The sequence below is a fragment of the Diospyros lotus genome, chromosome 3 (assembly GCF_014633365.1).
Source record: "Diospyros lotus cultivar Yz01 chromosome 3, ASM1463336v1, whole genome shotgun sequence".
Classification (NCBI taxonomy): Eukaryota; Viridiplantae; Streptophyta; class Magnoliopsida; order Ericales; family Ebenaceae; genus Diospyros; species Diospyros lotus.
In genome coordinates this window covers 9068742-9089056 of record NC_068340.1, presented here as the reverse complement: position 1 = coordinate 9089056, position 20315 = coordinate 9068742, and the positions used below count along the sequence as shown (strand labels likewise).

General features: G+C 30.7%; 1 protein-coding gene across 1 annotated transcript; it reads left to right on the top strand.

Annotated features, from left to right (window-relative positions):
* Positions 1-334: 334 nt before the first annotated feature.
* On the top strand, positions 335-19641 carry LOC127796817 (probable polygalacturonase At3g15720). Its single transcript, XM_052329216.1, has 11 exons — positions 335-559; positions 17166-17318; positions 17454-17591; positions 17704-17856; positions 17945-17968; positions 18054-18261; positions 18472-18553; positions 18640-18748; positions 19000-19116; positions 19232-19445; positions 19529-19641. The coding sequence occupies exons 1-11, from the start codon at positions 335-337 to the stop codon at positions 19639-19641; spliced, it is 1536 nt and encodes a 511-aa protein (XP_052185176.1).
* Positions 19642-20315: the final 674 nt, after the last annotated feature.

Here is a 20315-nt window from a genome sequence, read left to right as displayed (position 1 = left end):
AAGCTTCACACGCAATTAGGGATGGGTCGAGGGATGGCCAAGGCAATTGGGTGTGTGGTGTATTGCCTACAAATAGAGAGGGAATAAGTAAATGGGGGAGAAGTAGAGGGAGCTTGCGACGGAGAGAAATGGCCAAGAGAGAGAGTTAGGGCAAGGAGCTTGGGGGAGGCCGAGAGAGAGACAGAGAGAGAGTTCGAACTTGGGTTAGGCACAAGAGAGAGATCGAGAGAGAGGAAGGGAGGCACGGCCATGGCAGCTCAAGCGCAATTTTCCAGCAAGCTCGAGCTGGCTAGGGCGGCTGGCAGCGACTAAGTTGATGGCCTAGCAAGGTGCAATGGCGACTTTCGTGCTCGGTGGAGTCTCAGGAAACGACCAGAAGCAACGAAGCCGCGACCATGGCAGCGCGAGCTCCAGCAGGCCAACACGACGCAGGGAGGCTGGCCGCGGTAGGGAGGCTGTTCGGGAGGCGGTTGCGGGGTTCGGCGAGCCCGAGGCGGCCGGCGGAGGGTCGGGAGGAGGTCGACAAAGGGCCAAGTGGTGGCGGCCACATGGCTGGCGCGTAGGTTATAGGCGGTTGCAGGGGAGAAAAAGAAGGAGGAGAAGAGAAGAAAAAAGAAAAAGAAAAAAGAAAAGAAAAAAAAAAAGGAAAAAGAAATGGAAAAAAAATAGAGAAAAATGCTAAAAAAATCCTGGAAAATAGGAAATTGTGTTTTGGTAATATCCCAGAGATTTTGGAGAGAAAAATGGTTCGGGCATGAGTTTTGAGGATGTGGCACGCATACCAAGACAATCTAAGAGGCTAAGTTAAGGATGCTTTGAGGCTTAAGTTGAAGTGCCTTGTGCGAATTTTGAGGTTGGCACACAAATCGAGATGATGTATGAATTTCGATGCATGGCGCGAATATCGAGGTGGCCCGATAAGATTGAGAAGGTAAGTGGTACTTCTATAACCTTTGTATGGTTATAAGTGATATAACCTTGAGTAGGTACTTGGTACCACGTAGGTGATTTATGTTTAAACCCCGATCCTTAAGAATGTTTTCATCATATTGACATGCTCTGATATGTATCTATCACATAGACTACATACATGACATGACTATGAAATGCATATGTACACGTTGATATCATTGATCACGCGCATTTTGTCCATATGGGAGTACGAACTAGCATCGCTACTTTACCAAGGGGGCACCCATACACCCCGACTTCGAAAGAGGTGGCCGTAAAAATGAGAGTAGCAGGAAGGGCGCAATTGACCCCTACGATGAAGTAAGACATTGCATACATACATGATAAAATATTTTGTGCCCTTACTTAGATGATTCATCATCTAACTTGGGCTTTGCCCCTGAAATTTTCAAATGTTTTAGATGGGGATTGTAGTAGATACGAGGATGAATAAGGCATGAAATGACACTTAGCAAAGTGCATGATGAATCAAATGATGAATGAAATGTATGTAATATAGCCCATATATTTAAGTTCTGTTACTTTAAATTTTGAACGTTTTGAGGAATAATGATGTATAACCCAATTTAAGGTTAATGTTAGTTGAGAACTTATGCAATGTATTAAGTTATGTAGAAGAACGATGAAATAAGAATTGATTTATGATCAATGTTATAATTTCAGGTTCGATCATTGCTTCCGTATTTAATGTGTATAATGATTCTCTTTCGAGATAAATGAATGGGAATTCTGGGACGGATTCAAGGAATGATATGGTTTAGCATTAGTTTGAAAGAAAAAAATTTATTGTTCTAGAATTGTCCCAAGTTATAACGCGCCAGAAAAGCGAGGCGTTACAGTTGGTATCAGAGCTTAAGTTTATTGGAAGCCTTAAGTGACTCTGATATAGTTGATATCAGAGTTAAATCCTATTTGGAGATTAGGGAATAGCAATGTGGAGACTTAAGAGAATCCGATATTGATAGAACCAATTAGTAGGAACCCCAAGAGGAGGCTTAGGGGAAAGAGACTAATGGTTCGTAAGATGAAATCTCTCTTTGGAGATTTGGGGATTGTCGGTAAAAGGCTTAGAGGTTACTGGATTTAAGTGTTGTGTAGTGGAAGTACATGTCTAGGAAAGTTTTAACTAAGGAAAGACTTGGTATTTAAGTGTGTCCATTTGTGACCCACCTTTTTTTTCTATGAACTTACCTGGTATACTATTCACATACAGACACTATTCTAGTATCCTGTTACTATTCTCAATGCATAGTAAAAGCCTGATTAGGGCTAGTACAAGCAGAATGATCTAACTATAGAAGTTAGGATCCGATGATATGATTCAGGTGTAAAGTTGACTCAGTAACCATGATCATGGATCCGAGCAAGGTTGTTAAAATCGGGATTTTAAGTGGGATCGACAAAGGGTCCATAAAATCGTATCGTAAAATCGAATCGTAAAATCGTAAGATTTTAGAGATAATTAAAAATACCCTTTAATTTTTGTAAATATATGTTTATAATAACATAATTTTGTGGAAAATGAATTAATATCATTTAATAGCCTAATTATTCCTTATTATAATTCAAAAGATGATATTTCCAAAATATAGCTCAAAAACTAGCAGGTTGGTATAGGCAATTTAAAGGCAAAATATAGGTAATTTAGAGGTAAAATATAGCTTATAATTCTTTAGAGGATGCTTCCAACGTCTTCCATTAGATTTAGATTGTAATTTTTTCTTGATTTAACATTGATTAAATCAAGTAATATCCCGATTTGGAGTTGGGTGGTCCATTAATTAATTACTTGTTTGTCTTGATTTACTTATGTAATCAATGTTAAATCAAGTAAAAATTATAATTTAAATCAAGTAAATTGGAACTTATGCAATTAATGTTAGATGTTATGTGACATTGGAACTTATGCAATCAATGTTAAATCAAGTTCCAATTTAGAGGCAAAATATAACAATTCATTGCATAAGTTCCAATGTCAGATGCTATGTGACATTGAGACGTTGGAAGCATCCTCTAAATTACAACTTAAATCAATTGAGGTCTTTGAATCGTAAAATCGTTTGGGGATCTTTGAAGCATAAAATCGTAAAATCGTACATGTAAAATCGAGATTTTATAGGATTTTATCCCAAATTGGATTTTACATGGGATTTGAATCGTTTGGGGGTCTTCGAATCGTAAAATCGTAAAATCGTACGCATAAAATCGGGATTTTAACAACAATGGATCCGAGAGATTCAGAGACTGTTGATTTGAGGTCATTAGTTGAAATACTTACAATGAAAGATAGGATAACTGTGGTCATTGAGGATGATCGAATCATGAATGATCAGTATGATGTGACATGGCCTAGCTAAAGAGTTTAGGATCAAATGATAAGTATTTTTTAGGATCATTTAGTGTCTCAGAAATGAGATGTAAAGATCAGGGATTCAAAGGATTGGGTCAAGAAAAAGGCCGAAGATGGCCAAATAATGGTGTATGAGTTACGCCAATTGATGAGGTGATGGTGGTACAACTGATGTGACTAGCAAAGACGGGATAAGAAATCCTAGCAGCATGATGGCACTACTATTCAGTGTTCGCAGTGACGGATCTGATCTAGGGACCCTCGTGCATATGCTTGATGGATGGCTTGCGATAAGGTACAGGAAGCCCATCGATCGAAGCATCATAGCAGACTGCCTGAGAGACGATTAGATGCTGAAGATTTGGAACAGTCCAGTAGAGTAGGTACCTTGTATGGGTCTAAATCCCAATGGTCTAGGATGTGAGGTGTGCCACTAGCTGCGAGTGATCGAGACCGAAAGCCTAGGGAATCAACCCAAAATGAGATGGATTGAATATGAATTGAGTAACCTATTTAAAGAATTGTATCGGGGTTCACGATCATCTTGGGAGTGGGTGACATGATGAACAATGCGAGACTCGAGGAGTGAAATACCTCGGTATCTAGTATGGCAATGGGATCATGAATGGTCGTGTGCTGATAGTCAGCTAGATTTGAAGAATGAAATGCGAGAGTCATTGGATTCTCGGTAAATGAGATTTCAGGTAGTGGAGCAGGTCTAGCCCAAAACCTTAATGATGAGTTGTGAGATGGTAGTCTTGACTCTAGGTAGAGTTCGGGTACCGAAAAATGAAAGAGTTGCTTGATAGGTCATATTGACCCTAAATGAATGATGAGGAGACCTAGTCAACCGAGGTTGTGACTACGGTTTAGTGTGTCAAATAGACCTACAGAATCAGGTAAAGTTGTCAATGGTCAACCCGACGAGGAAAACTAGGAAGCACCATGATAAATGGTGGATTGAGAGCAATAGTTGCAAGGAAATAAAGTTCATGGAAGATGATTGGAGCTAGATATCATGATCTGATTCGAGATTTTTGGAGATAAATCGGTTTGAGATTCTTGAGGAATTTCTTAAAAGAATTAATTGAGGATATAAGGATTATTGATGAAACTTTAGGGTTTTCAAGAAGAAATCCAACGAAGATTGGAGTACCGTGGGTGACGTAAGTACCTCCCTACTCTAGTTGGTAGTATAGTCATGGATTGTCATCTTAAAGATTGTGTAAATCTTTGACGTGATTGAGAGAATCAAGTAATGACAGATGTGCCAAGATAACGAGTTGTAGTAGGAAAAGTTGCAGATCTAGATCGATTAGAAATCCAAAATTTTTGATTTTGGAGAATAGAACTCGTATGGCTAGACAGTTAGTCTAGGTAGCCTGGTAGGCAAATTGGGAGATGTATAGCTGAGTGATGTCAGCAAGTTACGATTATAAGGAGCCTATTGATCTGTGGTACAAGCACTTGCGGTCAGTGAAAAGCCATAAGAAAAATGAGAAATACTAGGATATATTCTCGGAAGATTTATCAGGATTATTTATTAATGATGAAATTGTCAATAATAGCTTGAGGTTATTAGATGTTTAGCTATAAGTGGCTTGACTGAGGACGCAAATTATCAAGCTTTGAAAGAGGTGATAATTGAGAGTTGATATATTTACCTCGAATTTGACGAATTATAAAACAGTTGTAAAAGATTGGGATATTTATGATTGATGTGCGATCAAGGAATGAGGCATTTCGAAAATCGGCAATAGAGTTATGATTTGATTATTTAACCAGAATATTGAAGTCGCGAGGATATATTGGTGTACTCCTCGGATAAGGAGACGCATGAGGAACATTGAGAATAATGTTAGAAAATATCACGATAGATGTTGAGACTGAGATTAGCATGCTAGGTCGTAAGCAAATCGAGAAAGAAATGATGAGAGCATGAGGCCCCATATCAGTTAACGTGAGATCAAGATTGATTGTCATAAGCACCATGAGGATCGAAAGTTAAGTCAGATATTCCGATAGATTTCAGGAGACGAGCCAAATGTTTTGAATAGAGGTTGGTTCAAGCAAAGATCGATAACCTGAGTAAGTAGCTCCAAAAAGGATTGAGCATATTTAGAGTCAATTGATATGAAATGTTGTCACTTGAGGATTAATTTAAGAAATTGGAAGATCAAATGGTTAATTTGATGATATAAAATGTTATTTGAGGATCACTTTTAAGAGTGCGATGACTTATTTGAGTTATGGGTATGGATTAATAGATATTAGTATTGCTAGATTTGGAAGACAACGTTAGATTTTGATTGATATTAAAAGTTAAGTTACGAAGGGAAGATTTGAAGAGAATTATAGTCGATATAAATTTTCCTTAGGATATGTGATTTCTTGTGAAGAGCTACAATAGGATTATTTGAAATAAGGTATTGAAGTATGTTATTCCCTGATATTTGATCAATTAGGTGCTAATTTTGAGGATGAAATTAGGATATTTAGAACATATGGCAAATTTCGAGAACGAAATTTTTGTAAGGAGAGGAGAATGTAAGAACCCATATTTTCGTGAGGTTGCCACGTAATTTAAGCAAGTTTAAAATGTCGAAAAATTAGCCTGATAGTAGTTATAAGTACTGAATCGACTGTAGGGAATGCCTCGGAGTGAAATTATCTAAGGAAAATGATATGGTCTCGACGAACGTTTAGAGATAGGATTTATGGTATCGAAAAAAATCAGATCTGAGACGATTTTCGGTACAGCTAAAATACAGCTGCCATTTAGGCTACAAAATCAAATCGTTGTAGGAGACTTTCGGTAAGTTAACGAAAGCCTAAGGAGGCTCTAGTTTTTCGTAATGAGCAACCCATCAATGGTTTCGGGATGAAACGATAGCTTGGTTAGGACACTGGGGCGAAATCGTCATTATCGAGCAACTTTGAAGTTATTAATTGAGGATTTTCGGTATTGTAATGCAAATTAATTTGATGTTTAAGGGCATAGTTGCAATAAAGAAATGGCTCAAGTGAAATTAAGAAGGAATTTGGGGTTTATGTGTAATTTTTTTTAATTTAAATATATAATTTAATGGTATAATATATAATTATATATATATATATACGCGTATAGGAGTGGCCATGCCTCTGTAAAAAAATAAATGTTATAAATTTTAACTCAACTAATGTACCACTTAAATGTTGTAATTAATTAATCTCTTAAATATTTAAGTTTTATTTTATTAAAAATTAGTTTAATACATATTTGTTATTATAAATTTTACAATATCATATTAATTTACATATTTTTGGTTCATAAATAAAACACATAAAATATGCATTTAATACATTTTAATATTTATTTAATCTTTATTTAATACATAATTAATAAATTTTATTTTTTTAATTTATTTTTTTCTTTTGTAACGGCTGGCTAAATTTTTTAATTATTAATTTTATTTTTTTAATTATTTAGCGACAGAATATTTTATCACTAAATATATTTAATTTAAATTTAATTTTGTTTATTAATTAGCCATGGAATATTTCGTCACTAAATATATTTAATTTAATTAATTAAAAAATATAAAATTTAGCGATAAGATAATCTTGTCGTTAAAAAAAATAAATTAAATTAAAAATTAAAATTTAGCGACAGGGTCACACCCGTCGCTAAAAAATAAAAATAAATTAAATAAAAAATACCAAATTTAGCGACAAGGGTTATCCCGTCGCTAAAAAATAAAAATAAATTAAATAAAATATACCAAATTTAGCGACGGGATAGCCCCCGTCGCTAAAAAATAAAAATAAATTAAATAGAGAATTAAAACTTAGCGACCTGTCACTAAAAAATTAAATAAAAAAATCTAAATTTAACGACAGGATAACCCCATCGCTAAAAGAAAAGTAAATTAAAAAAATTAATTTAAGATTATTTAGCAACAGAATATTCGGTCGCTAAATAATTTAATTTAATTTAAATTTTTAAATCATTTAGTCATGGAATATTCAGTCTCTAAATAAGTTTAATTTCAATTTTAATTTAATTTTTTAATTATTTAGCGAAGAAATATTTCGTCGTTAAATTTAAAAATTTAATAAAAAAATATTAAAAATTATTTAGTGATGAAATATTTCATTGCTAATTCCTTCGCTAACTAATAAAAAAATTAAAAAATTTGATGACAGAATATCCGTCACTAAGACGTCTCTATTTAGTGATGGAAAAAGTCCGTCACTGAATACATCACTAAATTACTATTTTTTTGTAGTGAAGTAACCCATTCAAAGTAGAATTACTAAGATATATCACCAGAGTTTCCCATCTAACTAACAGTGAGCTTAAAAGGAACAATGCTTACATCTAATCATCAATCGTTACTTCCATAGTGGCCAACTGATTCACCAAATCCTAAAAGTCACTCAAGTGTTCTGAAATAGTTTGTCTATCTGTATACTTCAAATTCACAAACTTTCTTATTGTAAAAGTTTGTTCTGTGTTGTTTTTCTCTCATAAAGCTTCTCTAATTTTTTCCACAATTGATGATAAGTATCTATTTCTATACTGATATGGTGAAAAGTACTCGTCTCGACCCATTGCCTCATACTCGTCACTGCCTTTCTCTTGTGTATCTTTTCCCAATTATCATCTGATTTTCCAACAAAGTTGGTAGAACCAAGTTTGATAGGGTCAAATAAATCCCTACAATAAAGAAGATATTTCATCTCGACTTCCGAATTGAATAACTAGAAACATTCAATTTGATCATAGTACTTGTCTGTTCATCCATCTTAATTCACATAATTAATTTACATTCAAATCAAACCAAACTCTGATATCATTTGTTGGGCCACAAACAAAAATTAATTGTGCAAACTAAATATCAACTATGTGAAAATATCAAACAAGAATAATAAATAGACCCGAATATGAGCATAAGATTTTACATGAAAAACCCTCTAGTATAAAGAGCTTCGTATCAAATTCACTAAGGGTGCATTTGATATATAGACATGGAAAATGAGAGAAGAATTTATTTTCCATCTAAATTTCAGGAAATTCTATCAAACAGTTTTTCAATTCCATGGAATTTGAATTCTATTTTAATTCAAAAAGTGAATATTTTTCTTGAAATCAAGGAATTAGAATTCCTAGGGGTTGGGGTGAGAATTGGAATTCCATGGAATTGGAATTCCATCCTAATTTTCCAACTGTTTGATAGAGTTGGGAAATGAGAGTGAAATTCCAATTTCATGGAATTTCAATTCTCACCCCAACCCCTAGGAATTTCAATTTCTTGATTTTAAGAAAAATATTCACTTTTTGAACTAAAATAGAATTCGAATTCCACAAAATTGAAAAGTTGTTTGATAGAATTTCCTGGAATTTAGATGAAAAATAAATTTTACCCTCATTTTTTATGTCTATCAAATGCACCCTAAGAGTGTGTTTGTTGCACAAGCTAGAAAATAAAATAAATTCTAACTTTTAAAGAAAATTAAAACCAACATCCCCGCCCCCACCCCACCCCACGACGGTCAGGCTAAGAATTGATTTTCCTAGGTGGAAAACAAATTTTATGAAAAAAAGTTATCAATGAAACACCTAAAATTAAAATTTAGCTTAAAAATATTTTATTTTCCATGTTTTCATGACAATCAAACACACCCTTTTTTTTTTTTTTTGCTTCAACCCAATAAATTTGCTGCCGCTGTTCGTCATTGCGTCACACATAAACTACTCTTTTTCAGTTTTTCATCGGCACCACCCCACTGCTCTGCATATATATATATATATATATGTAATCCAACTCAAGCACCGCCTTCATGCACGGCCTCTCTTCTTCTTCAGTTTATTATTATTTTAATTCTTGGGCTGTACATCCAACTCCAACACTCTTTGCAACTGCTCCTCCCTCGTCGCCACTATTACCAGACAAGTTCCCTCCTTCGTGTACTCATAGGCCACCTGCTGCATATATATTAACTGATTTCACACACACACACACACATATATATATATATAAGCTGTAAGAGAAAGAGAGAGAGAGAGAGAGAGAAGGGAAATGGACCACTCCGATTCCCGATGAAGCGCCAGTGATTAGAATGACTTTTCCTTGCAAGCTCTCGCTGGAATGATGGCTTAAGATGGCGAGAATGGATCTGACGATGAAGAAGGGAAGAAGGATGAAGCACAAGCATACCATGACCAGAGGAACAACCATCACGTATATCAGAGTGTGAATCCGACGGTCGGCATCCATTATTGGGAATTGCAGAGAGTAACTTCACAACTGATTCTTGAGCCGTTGCTATATATATTAGAGCATATAACCCAACTGAGCATCACCTATAATGCATGGCTTTGCGCCATTCCTAATTGGCTTAATATATTCGACCTAGCCTCAATAATTAAAAAATATAATATTTAGTTTATAATGTATAAAATATTAAAATTCTATATCTCAACTATTAAAAATTATTATTTTAAATTTTTATCATAACAAAACGTTAGTATGTGTATAAACACGTCTGTTTTGGCGAGTGATACATTACGTGGATGACCAGTTAGTAATAATTAAATAGGTTGACTAGTTTGTTGCGCTCTTTTAACAATTAAAAAATATGAAATTTAGCTTATAATGTGCAAAACCCAAGATTATTCCATATCCCAACTATTAAAAAACATAACTGTTATTTATGCTACGTAAGACATACACGTATAGAAAAGAAAATGTGTCATGTCATTAAAAAGTCATATCAACGGACACATTAGATTAAAATTTACCTTAATGAAAAAAAATCAACTTACCCATAGCTTTAAAAAATCCTAAGTGAAATTTTATATGCAACCAATCTTTTTGTTCTCTACACCTATATTTTGAAAAAAAAAAAAAAAAAGAGTCATTTTTACCCTTAATTGCAACCACTCACCATCGCACCTTGCTTGCAGCCATCCATCATTGATAGCAGTCGCCTATCATCGCCGACTACCCAAGCTCCCATCGGCGGCCACGACGAACACGATTGCAATCAACTCCCACCTCTCACCCATCATTGCACCCACTTTCCCCACTCTCTCTCTATCCCTCTCTTCCCAAGGTTTGGGTGCAATGATGGCGGCCGCGAGAAACGCCAGTGGGCTTGGTGGGAGCGATGCCGGCGAGAGAGAGGGATAGAGAGAAAAGTAGGTTCGGTGAGAACGATGCTGACAAGGGAGAGATAATGGGTGCAATGATAGGTGAGAGGTAGGAGTTGATGGCATTACAAGAAAAATTAAATTTAGTGACAGAAAAATTCATCACTAAAATAAAAAAATTCTTCACTAACTAATTTAGTGACGGATTTAGTGACTGAAAAAATCCGTCACTAAAAGTGGCGTCGCAGAAATTTAGTCACGAATTTAGTGACGGACGATTTTTGTCACGGAATTAGCGATGGGTCTGCGACGGGATTCCCATCCCAGATCAGTGACGGGTAGCCCCCGTCTCATATCAGTGACAGCCTTTCTATCACTAAAATATTTTTTAAATAAAAAAATAAAAATTATATATTAAAATAAAATTAAAATTAAATTATGTTAATCCTAAGCTGATTAGTGATGGAACCTATCACAGATTAGTGACAGGAATCACCCAGTCATAGATCAGCGACGAGCTTCCCCTCACTAACTATTTTTTTAAAATAAAAAATAAAAATTATATATTATATTAAAATTAAATTATTTTAATCCTAAGCTAAGTAGTGACGGGAACCCCGTCACAGATTAGTGACGAGAATCACCACGTCACAGATTAGCGACGAGGCTAAATTATTCTTTTAAAATAAAAAAATTATATATTATATTTTAAATAAAATTATATTAAAATTAAATTATTTTAATCCTAAGCTAATTAGTGACAGAACCTCGTTACAAATAGTGACGGGAATCACCCCGTCACATATTAGCGACGAGTTAAATTATTTTTTTAAGATAAAAAATAAAAGTAATATATTATATTTTAAATAAAATTATATTAAAACTAAATTATTTTAATTCCTGTGAGGCTAATTAGTGACAGGGAACCGTCACAGATCAACGATAGGGTTTTTGTCACTAAAATATTTTTAAAAATAAAAAAAATTATATATTATAATTTCAATAAAATTAAATTATTTTAAATCAGGTAAGAATCTAAAAATTAAAAAAATAATAATAAAAAAATTAAAATTAGATATTAAAATTAAATTAAATTTTAAAAATAATAATAAATATATAATTATTATATAAAAATAAATATTTTCATAATTATTACTATTTACGAAAGTTAACATTTAAAATTTTTAATTTATATATTTTTATAATTTATATAATTATATTGAGAAATATTTTAATTAAAAATACAAATTAAAATTTTGATAATTATATTTATATATAAATACAAAATTTGATAATTAAAAATTTAATAAATTAATTGAATAGAAAAAAAAAGCAAATATTAAGCTTTTTATTTAAAATTATTATAATATATTTAATAAATAACTACTTAAAACACTGTTTTTACAACAAAAAAAAATTGAATATTTATTAAATTTTTGTATATAATTAATATTTCTTTTAAAAAAGATTATATTTTAAATTTTATTACATTATATTTTTAATTTTAATTTTAAAATATAAATAAAAATTAATTAAAATACAAATATTAAGCTTTTATTTAAAATTATTATAATATATTTAATAAATAACTAAAAACACTGTTTTTACAAAAAAATATTATATTTATTAAATTTTTTATATAAATTAATATTTCTTTTATTAAAAAAATTATTTTTAAAATTTTTGTTAAATTTTATAACATTATATTTTTATTTCCAATTTTAAAGCTTGTATTTAATAAATACCTAACTAACTAACAATATTTATAAAAACTAATTAAAATATAAATATTAAACTTTTTATTTAAAATTATTATAATATATTTAATAAATAACTACAATAAACACTGTTTTAAAAAAATTGTATATTCATTTTATTTTTTATAACCACTTAATATTTCATTTACAAATGTTAATTGACATAATAATTTTTTTACACATTTGTTAATGATTTTTTGTATAAATCATTAATAATATATACACAATACATAATAATATATATACAAAATATACAACTATATAAATGTAAAACAAACAATAACATACATGCAATAAATATAAATAACAAAAATATTAAAATAAAATTAACATATTAGTTAAAAAAAACAATCTATAACTAACAAACATTCAAAATATATCTAATAGTTAAAATGATAAAATAATAAAAATAAAAAATACCTTATAAGATGGAGTGACGTCGAACTAAAGGAGAGAGGGAGAGACACAGAAAGGAACGCAGACCGAGGGGGATATTTAAATAGGGGGGAGGTGGGCGGGAAATTAAAATAATTGGGGAGAGGTTGGGGAGTGCGATTTTGTTCACTCCTTTAACGGGGTGAACGTAAGTCAATGGGGGTTAAAAAAATAATTATGTTTTAAAAAAATATTTTTAATATTTTTTTTAAAAAATTATTTTCAGCCACTCAAACAAATTAATTGCTAAAAACAGTTACTTTCCAGTTTTGACTCAATTTTAACCATATCAATTATTTTTGTAAGTCTGTCATTTTTTTATAAGTTTTGATCCATCCAGTTTTGATCTTGTTACAGTTAAGATTTAAAAATAATTTTTTTTAAAACATAATTAATTTTTTTTGAAACAGTTTTATAATTTTTTTCTAGTTAAAAGGTTATTTTTTTAACCCCATTGACAGGGGTTACGCTCACCCGTTAAAGAGGATGAACAAAATCGCACTCGAGGTTGGGGGGGGGGTGTGGCGGGGCAGGGAGGGGAACGTGGGGGATTTATAATAAATTAAAAAATATAAATAAATAATAAAATATATACTGAAATATAATATTTTATAATATAATATAAAATATTGTATTATAAAATTAAATAATAAAAAGTAAATATTATTTATTTTAACATTTAATTTTAAAATATTAAAATATAATATTTTATTTTAAAAATTAAAATATAAAACAATATAAATAATATAAATACTAATAAAAATAAATATTTTATTTATAAAATATAAATATAAAAATTATAAAATATAAATACAAAAATAAATTAAATATAGAATTAAAATTTATATTTCTCGTTGATCAAGATTATTTCATTGAATCTTTATGCTCCTTTATTTATGTTTTTTAATTTACACTATAAATATTGAAGACACTTGATATTAATTGTTAGATTTTTAATTTCATTTTTACTTGGTATGACATGTCAAGTATTGTCAAATATTCGATCACTAGTTGTGCTAATATTGGGGTTCTATATAAATTTTGGTCGATTGATTCATACATATAGAATTATAATATATTACAAACAAAAATAATCTTAATATGGGTATTACTCAAAAGACTTGGTGCATCAATTCCAACGGTAAAAGAAATTTCTTCTAGGAATTTCTATATATTCTTTAAGAAGCGCTTATTGATTTGTATAGAAAGCATATATCAAAATTAGTTTAAGTAATATTATGTCATTTTGGATACATTTGTCCATATGATCATTGATTAATATATTAATTTAATATTTTTTAAATTATTTAATGACTGATTTACCTATCGCTAAATAAATTTTATTTTATTTCTTAATTTTTTTAATTATCACTAAATAAATTTTATTTTATCTTTATATTTTTAATTATTTAGTGAATGGTAATTCTGTCGCTAAATTATTTTATTTTATTTTTTAATTTTTTTATTATTATTAAATAAATTTTATTTTATTTTTTATTTTATTTAATTATTTAGCGATGGGTAATTCCATCGCTAAATAATTTCATTTTATTTTTTTTAAATTATTTAGTCACTGATTTGCCCGTCACGAAATAAATTTTATTTTATTTTTTAATTTTTTTAATTATCGTTAAATAAAATTTATTTTATTTTATTTTTATTTTTTTAAATTTTTAATCACGAATAATCCCGTCGCTAAATAATTTTATTTTAATTTTAAATTTTTTTAATTATCGTTAAATAAATTTTATTTTATTTTTTATTTAGTATAATTATTTAGCGATGGGACCCGTCACTAAATAATTTCATTTTACTTTTTATTTTTTAAATTATTTAGTGACAGGTTTTCTATCACTAAATAAATTTCATTTAATTTTTTAAATTATTGCTAAATAAATTTTATTTTATTTTTTATTTTTTAAATTAATTAGTGACGGGATACTTGTTGCTAAATAAATTTCTTTTTATTTAATTATTTAGCGATAAGTATTTTCGTCGCTAAATTTAACAATTTAATAAAAAATATTAAAAATTTAGTGACGGAATATTTTGTCGCTAATTCCATAGCTAAATATAAAAAAATTAAAAATTTGGCGACGAAATTTCCATCCCAAATCCATAGTGATGGAAAATTTTAATCACTAAATCCATCACTAATTAATGGATATTTTATAGTAGTGGTTGCCGATGGGAGCTTGGGTCACCTTAGATGATGGGTGATGATGGCGGGCAATGAGCGATGCAAATGGAAGGTTGTGTACAAAGGTATTTTTAAAAAATAATTATGAAATTGTAAAAGATGGCTATAAAAAACAAAACAGTTGGTTATATATAGAATTTCCCAAATCCTAAATCTGGAACACCTAAATCTCTTAATTATTGACTCAAAAAATGCTATTTTCTTTTATTCTCAATCACAAAAAATGACAAAACTAATCTCCATCTTTTCTTTCAATCACAAAATATGATACGGACATCATAACATTTTCCATCCAATATATCTTCTACAAATTGAAATAAATTAATTAAACGATCTTTCTATTTTAATGAGATTCTCTAATTAATAGAATCAATGGATATATATTATTATTATTTATACAATTTGATGGTGGGAATACTTCCAAAAATAAGGAAACTTCATCAACTACATTCACATTTCTCTAAATTTAATATTTTTTATTTTTATTAAGGATATACATTAATAATAACACTATATTTGGAATAAATGAATTTGACAAATAAAATTTATTTATAAATTAATTTACATATAAGTTATAGTGTTTGATATGACATAAATTAAGATATAAAATTTAATTATTTGATAAGTGTGACTCAAAATTTAAATTCATTTGTGATTGAGATTGCTAATTTGATGGTGAATTAATTCCCAAACATGCTGTAAATTTCCATTGCATATTGAGGCAATCCTCCTAAACTTGAGAAAATGTGCATTAACTAGAGACAGAGAAAAGAAAAAAAATAATAATAAATAATGAAGATTTGTCTCCTAAAGTAAAAATTCCATTAGATTTGGATTAAATCTTTCCCTGCAATCATTAAAAATAGCCACAATCAAAATCTTCAATTATCTAATTATCTAAAGGAAAGAATAAATCAAAAATGAGAAACTGAAGAGAAAATGATCAAGGACATAAGTAGTTGAAGAATAACAAAGAAAAATATATATGTAACCATGCCATTTCTTTGAGATCCCTTCTCAAAAGAAAATTTTACATGGATCCCTACCATTTTACTATAATTATAAGCTTCATTTGTTCTTTTATTGACTATTTTAATGAAGGCTTTAAGATCAATTTTAATTAAGCCAGCAATAACAAAAATATCTTCTAAAGATTGAAATAAATTGGTTAAATGTTCTTTCTTTTCAATGAGATTCTAATTAATAGAATCAATTGATATATATTATTATTGTTTGTACAACTTGATGGTCGTAATTCTTCCAAAATTAAGGGAACTTCGTCAACTATATTCATTTTTCTCTAAATTTTATATTCTTCATATCTTATTAGGAGTGTATGATATCTCTTAATAATAACAGTATATTTGGAATGGATGAATATGACATATGGAATTTATCTTATAAATTAATTTTACGTAGAGATTACTATGTTTGATGTGACATAAATTAAGATGTAAAATTTAATTAAATTTTACAAGCTTATGTCTCTACAAATTCAAAGTTGAAGTTTTATTGACAAAGGAAAGATTGCTAATGAGTAGTAGTTTGGTCTAGAAACTTTGCTTATTTGAGATATTTCATTTAGTTGCATTTAGTTCCATAGAATTAAAATAGACTCATTTTTGTTTTCATTTCAAACACAAAACTTAGAATTGAAAATGAATTAATTCCAAAATAAGCTACAAAATTTCCGTTGCATATTGAGGCAATCCTCATGAACATGGGAAAATGTGCTTTGACCATGCCATTTATCAAGAGACATAGAAAAGAAAGGAAAAAAATGATAATAATGGAGATTTGTCTCCCAAAGTAAAAATTTCCATTAAATTTGGATGAAATCTTTCCTTGTAATCATTAAAAATACCCAAAAATCAAATCTTCAATTATGTAATTATCTAAAGAAAGGAATAAACCAAAAACGAGAAACTTATGAGAATATGATCAAGTACCTAAATAGTTGAAGAAGAACATAAAAGAGTTCAACTGAGAGCTTACTATGAAATGAATCAAGCAAATATGAAAATGAACAAAGAATCAAGTTCTATATGGAAGCTCAAATAATTTTGAATTGTTTACAGATATTGTTTTCATGCATTAAGTGTCGATCCAACTATATATATGAATATAACAAGATCATCCTTAAGAAGCTTGCGTGTACACAAGCTTGCATGTACAAAGATATTTTGCCACGACAGATCATTTCAAATTCAACCATGCATCTCAATCGGGTACGTTAAGTTTCACTTCTGAATCAGTCTTTCTTAGCATAAAACAAGAATAAACTAGATCGGCGACTATATGTCTACTTCTATGCAGGAACTTTTTATGGTTTTAGTTCTATGCATGGCCAACTTATTGGGATCAAGCAGCTTTACTTGCCAACAAGAAGCTGAAGCTGGTTCTGCTTCTGGTGTTTTTGATGTGCTTAATTATGAAGCAATTGGAAATGGGATAACAGATGACTCCAATGTTAGTCCTTAATTATTCACATAAAATTTCATTCTAGCTAGCAATTATGCAGTTTGTTGCGTACATTGTTCAAGCTTTAGGTAAACAAAGCGCTAATTAATGAATTGAATCTGGAAATTAATTGTTCATATCAAGGCTTTTTTATCGACATGGAAAGCTGCTTGTGATGCCACCATGGGAGCACCAGTTTTATGCGTCCCAGACGGCAAAACATTCTTGTTGAATCCTGTGAGATTTGAAGGTCCTTGCAAGTCTTCAAGCATTACCATTAAGGTTATTGAACTTTTGTTCAATTGCACGATACTACAGTAGTAATTAAGCTACAAAACAGTGTCAGGTTCTTGTTTAATGATATGTATTGAGATCAAAGCTGTTACTTGGGCAGGTATATGGGAAGCTTGTGGCACCACATATCGATTCATGGCCTAGCCAGAGCTCTAAGAATTGGCTTATTTTTTTGGATGTAAATGGACTGATTGTGAACGGAACTGGGCAATTCGATGGGCAAGGTGCAGCCTGGTGGGATCGATTCAGAAAGGTGGGTCAATGCAGATCTTTTTTTAGATTAATCTCTTTAATCTTCTTACATTGTTTTAAAATTAACATATATTAATCACTTTGATCAGGAACCAGATATTGAAAGGCCAACAGTAAGTGAAACCTATAACCTATAATTGTTTTCATTAAGATAAGATCCTCACTTGGGAAATGAAGCCTTGACTTTCTTGATGCCAGGCATTGCAATTTGTTAACTGTGATAACCTTCAGCTTAGTGGATTAACACATATTAATAGCCCAAGAAACCACATAAGTGTGGTTGGATGCAATGGATCAACTTTCTCTAATCTTCATATAACTGCCCCTGGGGACAGTCCCAACACCGATGGCATCGACATCTCCAAGTCAAGTAACCTAAAAATTTATGACTGCATCATCGCAACTGGTAAATACATACATAATCACTCCCTTTATATATGTACCCCTGTAAATGGGCAGTCTGATCCAGATTTGATGGGGATCAATTACATCAAATCCGCTCTAATTATTTCTAGATCTGGTTTAAATCCATTAACTAAATAAAATACCCATTCCCTTTTAATTTGAATTGGATTTCTATTTTAACATGCCTTGTTGAATGTTTGTTGCCAAAAAGGGGATGATTGCATTGCCATGCTTGGAGGATCAGCTAACATCAATATTACTAGAGTAGCATGTGGACCAGGACATGGTATAAGGTTTGTGCTCCCTATGTTCTTCCTCATAATTAATTATTCAAGCCACCAAATTGGCTTCTAAACAGATCGGTAAGGATTTGTTGCAGCATCGGGAGCTTAGGAGAGGATGGAACAACTGATGAAGTAGAAGAAGTTCATGTTACAAATTGCAGCTTCAATGGGACAAGAAATGGCGCACGAATCAAAACTTGGCAGGCACAGTACTCAAACCCTTTTTTTTTTCTTTGCTATCAGGCACATGCAATAGTAGTTTACGAATTATGTGCAACCTTATAATTAAGTACAAAAAAATCAGCATGTGGGCTCACCTTTAAAGAGGTTAATTTGAACTCATTGCCATCATCGTTTAAATCGGGAAAAGCATTTAATATTTAGTTTTAGCTTCTATTTGTTTGAACAAAGTTGGATTAGTAACTTGCTTTTGTTTGGATAACTTAATTTTGTAGGGAGGGAATGGCTATGCCAGACACATATCCTACCAAGACATTAGACTCATTGCAGTAGCAAACCCTATCATCATCGACCAGTTTTATTGCAATAATGACAAGCCTTGCATAAATAAAGTGAGTAACAAATTTTCTTGCTCAATCAACACAAGTTTAATTTCTATATTGCTAATTGTCAAATGCTAATTAACATGCACTGTTTTCTCCTTTTATCTCAACCAAATCTGTGAAGACTGCGGCCGTGCAAATTAGCAATGTAACATTCACTGGATTTCGTGGAACATCAGTCACAAATGATGCCATTGATATCAGTTGCAGTGAAACTGTTGGGTGCACCGACATTGTGCTGTATAATGTTAACATAACCGCAGCGAATTTGGATGAAACCCTTCGCTCTTTGTGCCTGAACGCTCATGGAACATCTACTTTGACTAGTCCTGTAGTGGGTTGTTTATCATCATCTGAATTACTTAGATAATTTGCTTTGCTTTCTTGATTAGCTGCTTGTGTGAATTAATGTTTTTGGCAGAAGTTATTTTGTACCACGAAATCATCTGCTACAAATGTTTGGTGTCTTCTATTGCGATGAGCTTTAATGATGAATCGGAGACCAAACAGCAAAAGGAAATTGCAAAGACATAAGCCTATGCAAATTACTAGTTCCCTTCTCAAAAGAAATTTTACATGGATCCCTACCATTTTACTAGAATTACAATTAATTTGACAAGTGAAATTTATTTTATAAATTAATTTTATGTAGAAATTATTATGCTTCATGTGACATAAATTAAGATATAAAATTTAATTAAATTTTACAAACTTATATCAGTAAGAAATTCAAAGTTGAAATTTTATTGACAAAGGAAAGATTGCTAATGAGTAGTTTGGTTGAGAAATTTTGCTTGTTTTAGTTTTTTTTTTTCTTTGTAATTCATTTTTAAAATTTCACCTATTTTGAGAGAATTTGATTTAGTTGCGTTTAATTCCATAGAATTGAATTCTTAGAATTAAAATAAACTCATATTTTTATTTCAAACACAAAAATTAGAATTGAAAATGAATTAATTCCCAAACATGCTGTAAATTTACATTGCATTTTGAGGCAATCCTCATGACCTTGAGAAAATGTGCATTAATCATGCCATTAATCAACAGAGACAGAAAACAAAAGGAAACAGTAATAATAATGGAGATTTGTCTCCAAAAGAAAAAATTTCATTAAATTTGGATTAAGTTTTGAAGTAGAAAGAGAAGAAAAAATTGTAAATGTCTCGTCAACCCAATCATGGGGTCTCAACATCTTCATTAAATACACT

Excerpts from the sequence above, each read along its gene's own strand:
- LOC127796817 (XM_052329216.1), top strand. The coding sequence starts at position 335 with ATGGCGACTTTCGTGCTCGGTGGAGTCTCAGGAAACGACCAGAAGCAA. Across the intron at positions 18,262-18,471 it reads TGACTGCATCATCGCAACTG|GGGATGATTGCATTGCCATG; the intron begins GTAAATACATAC and ends GTTGCCAAAAAG. Across the intron at positions 18,554-18,639 it reads GGACCAGGACATGGTATAAG|CATCGGGAGCTTAGGAGAGG; the intron begins GTTTGTGCTCCC and ends GATTTGTTGCAG.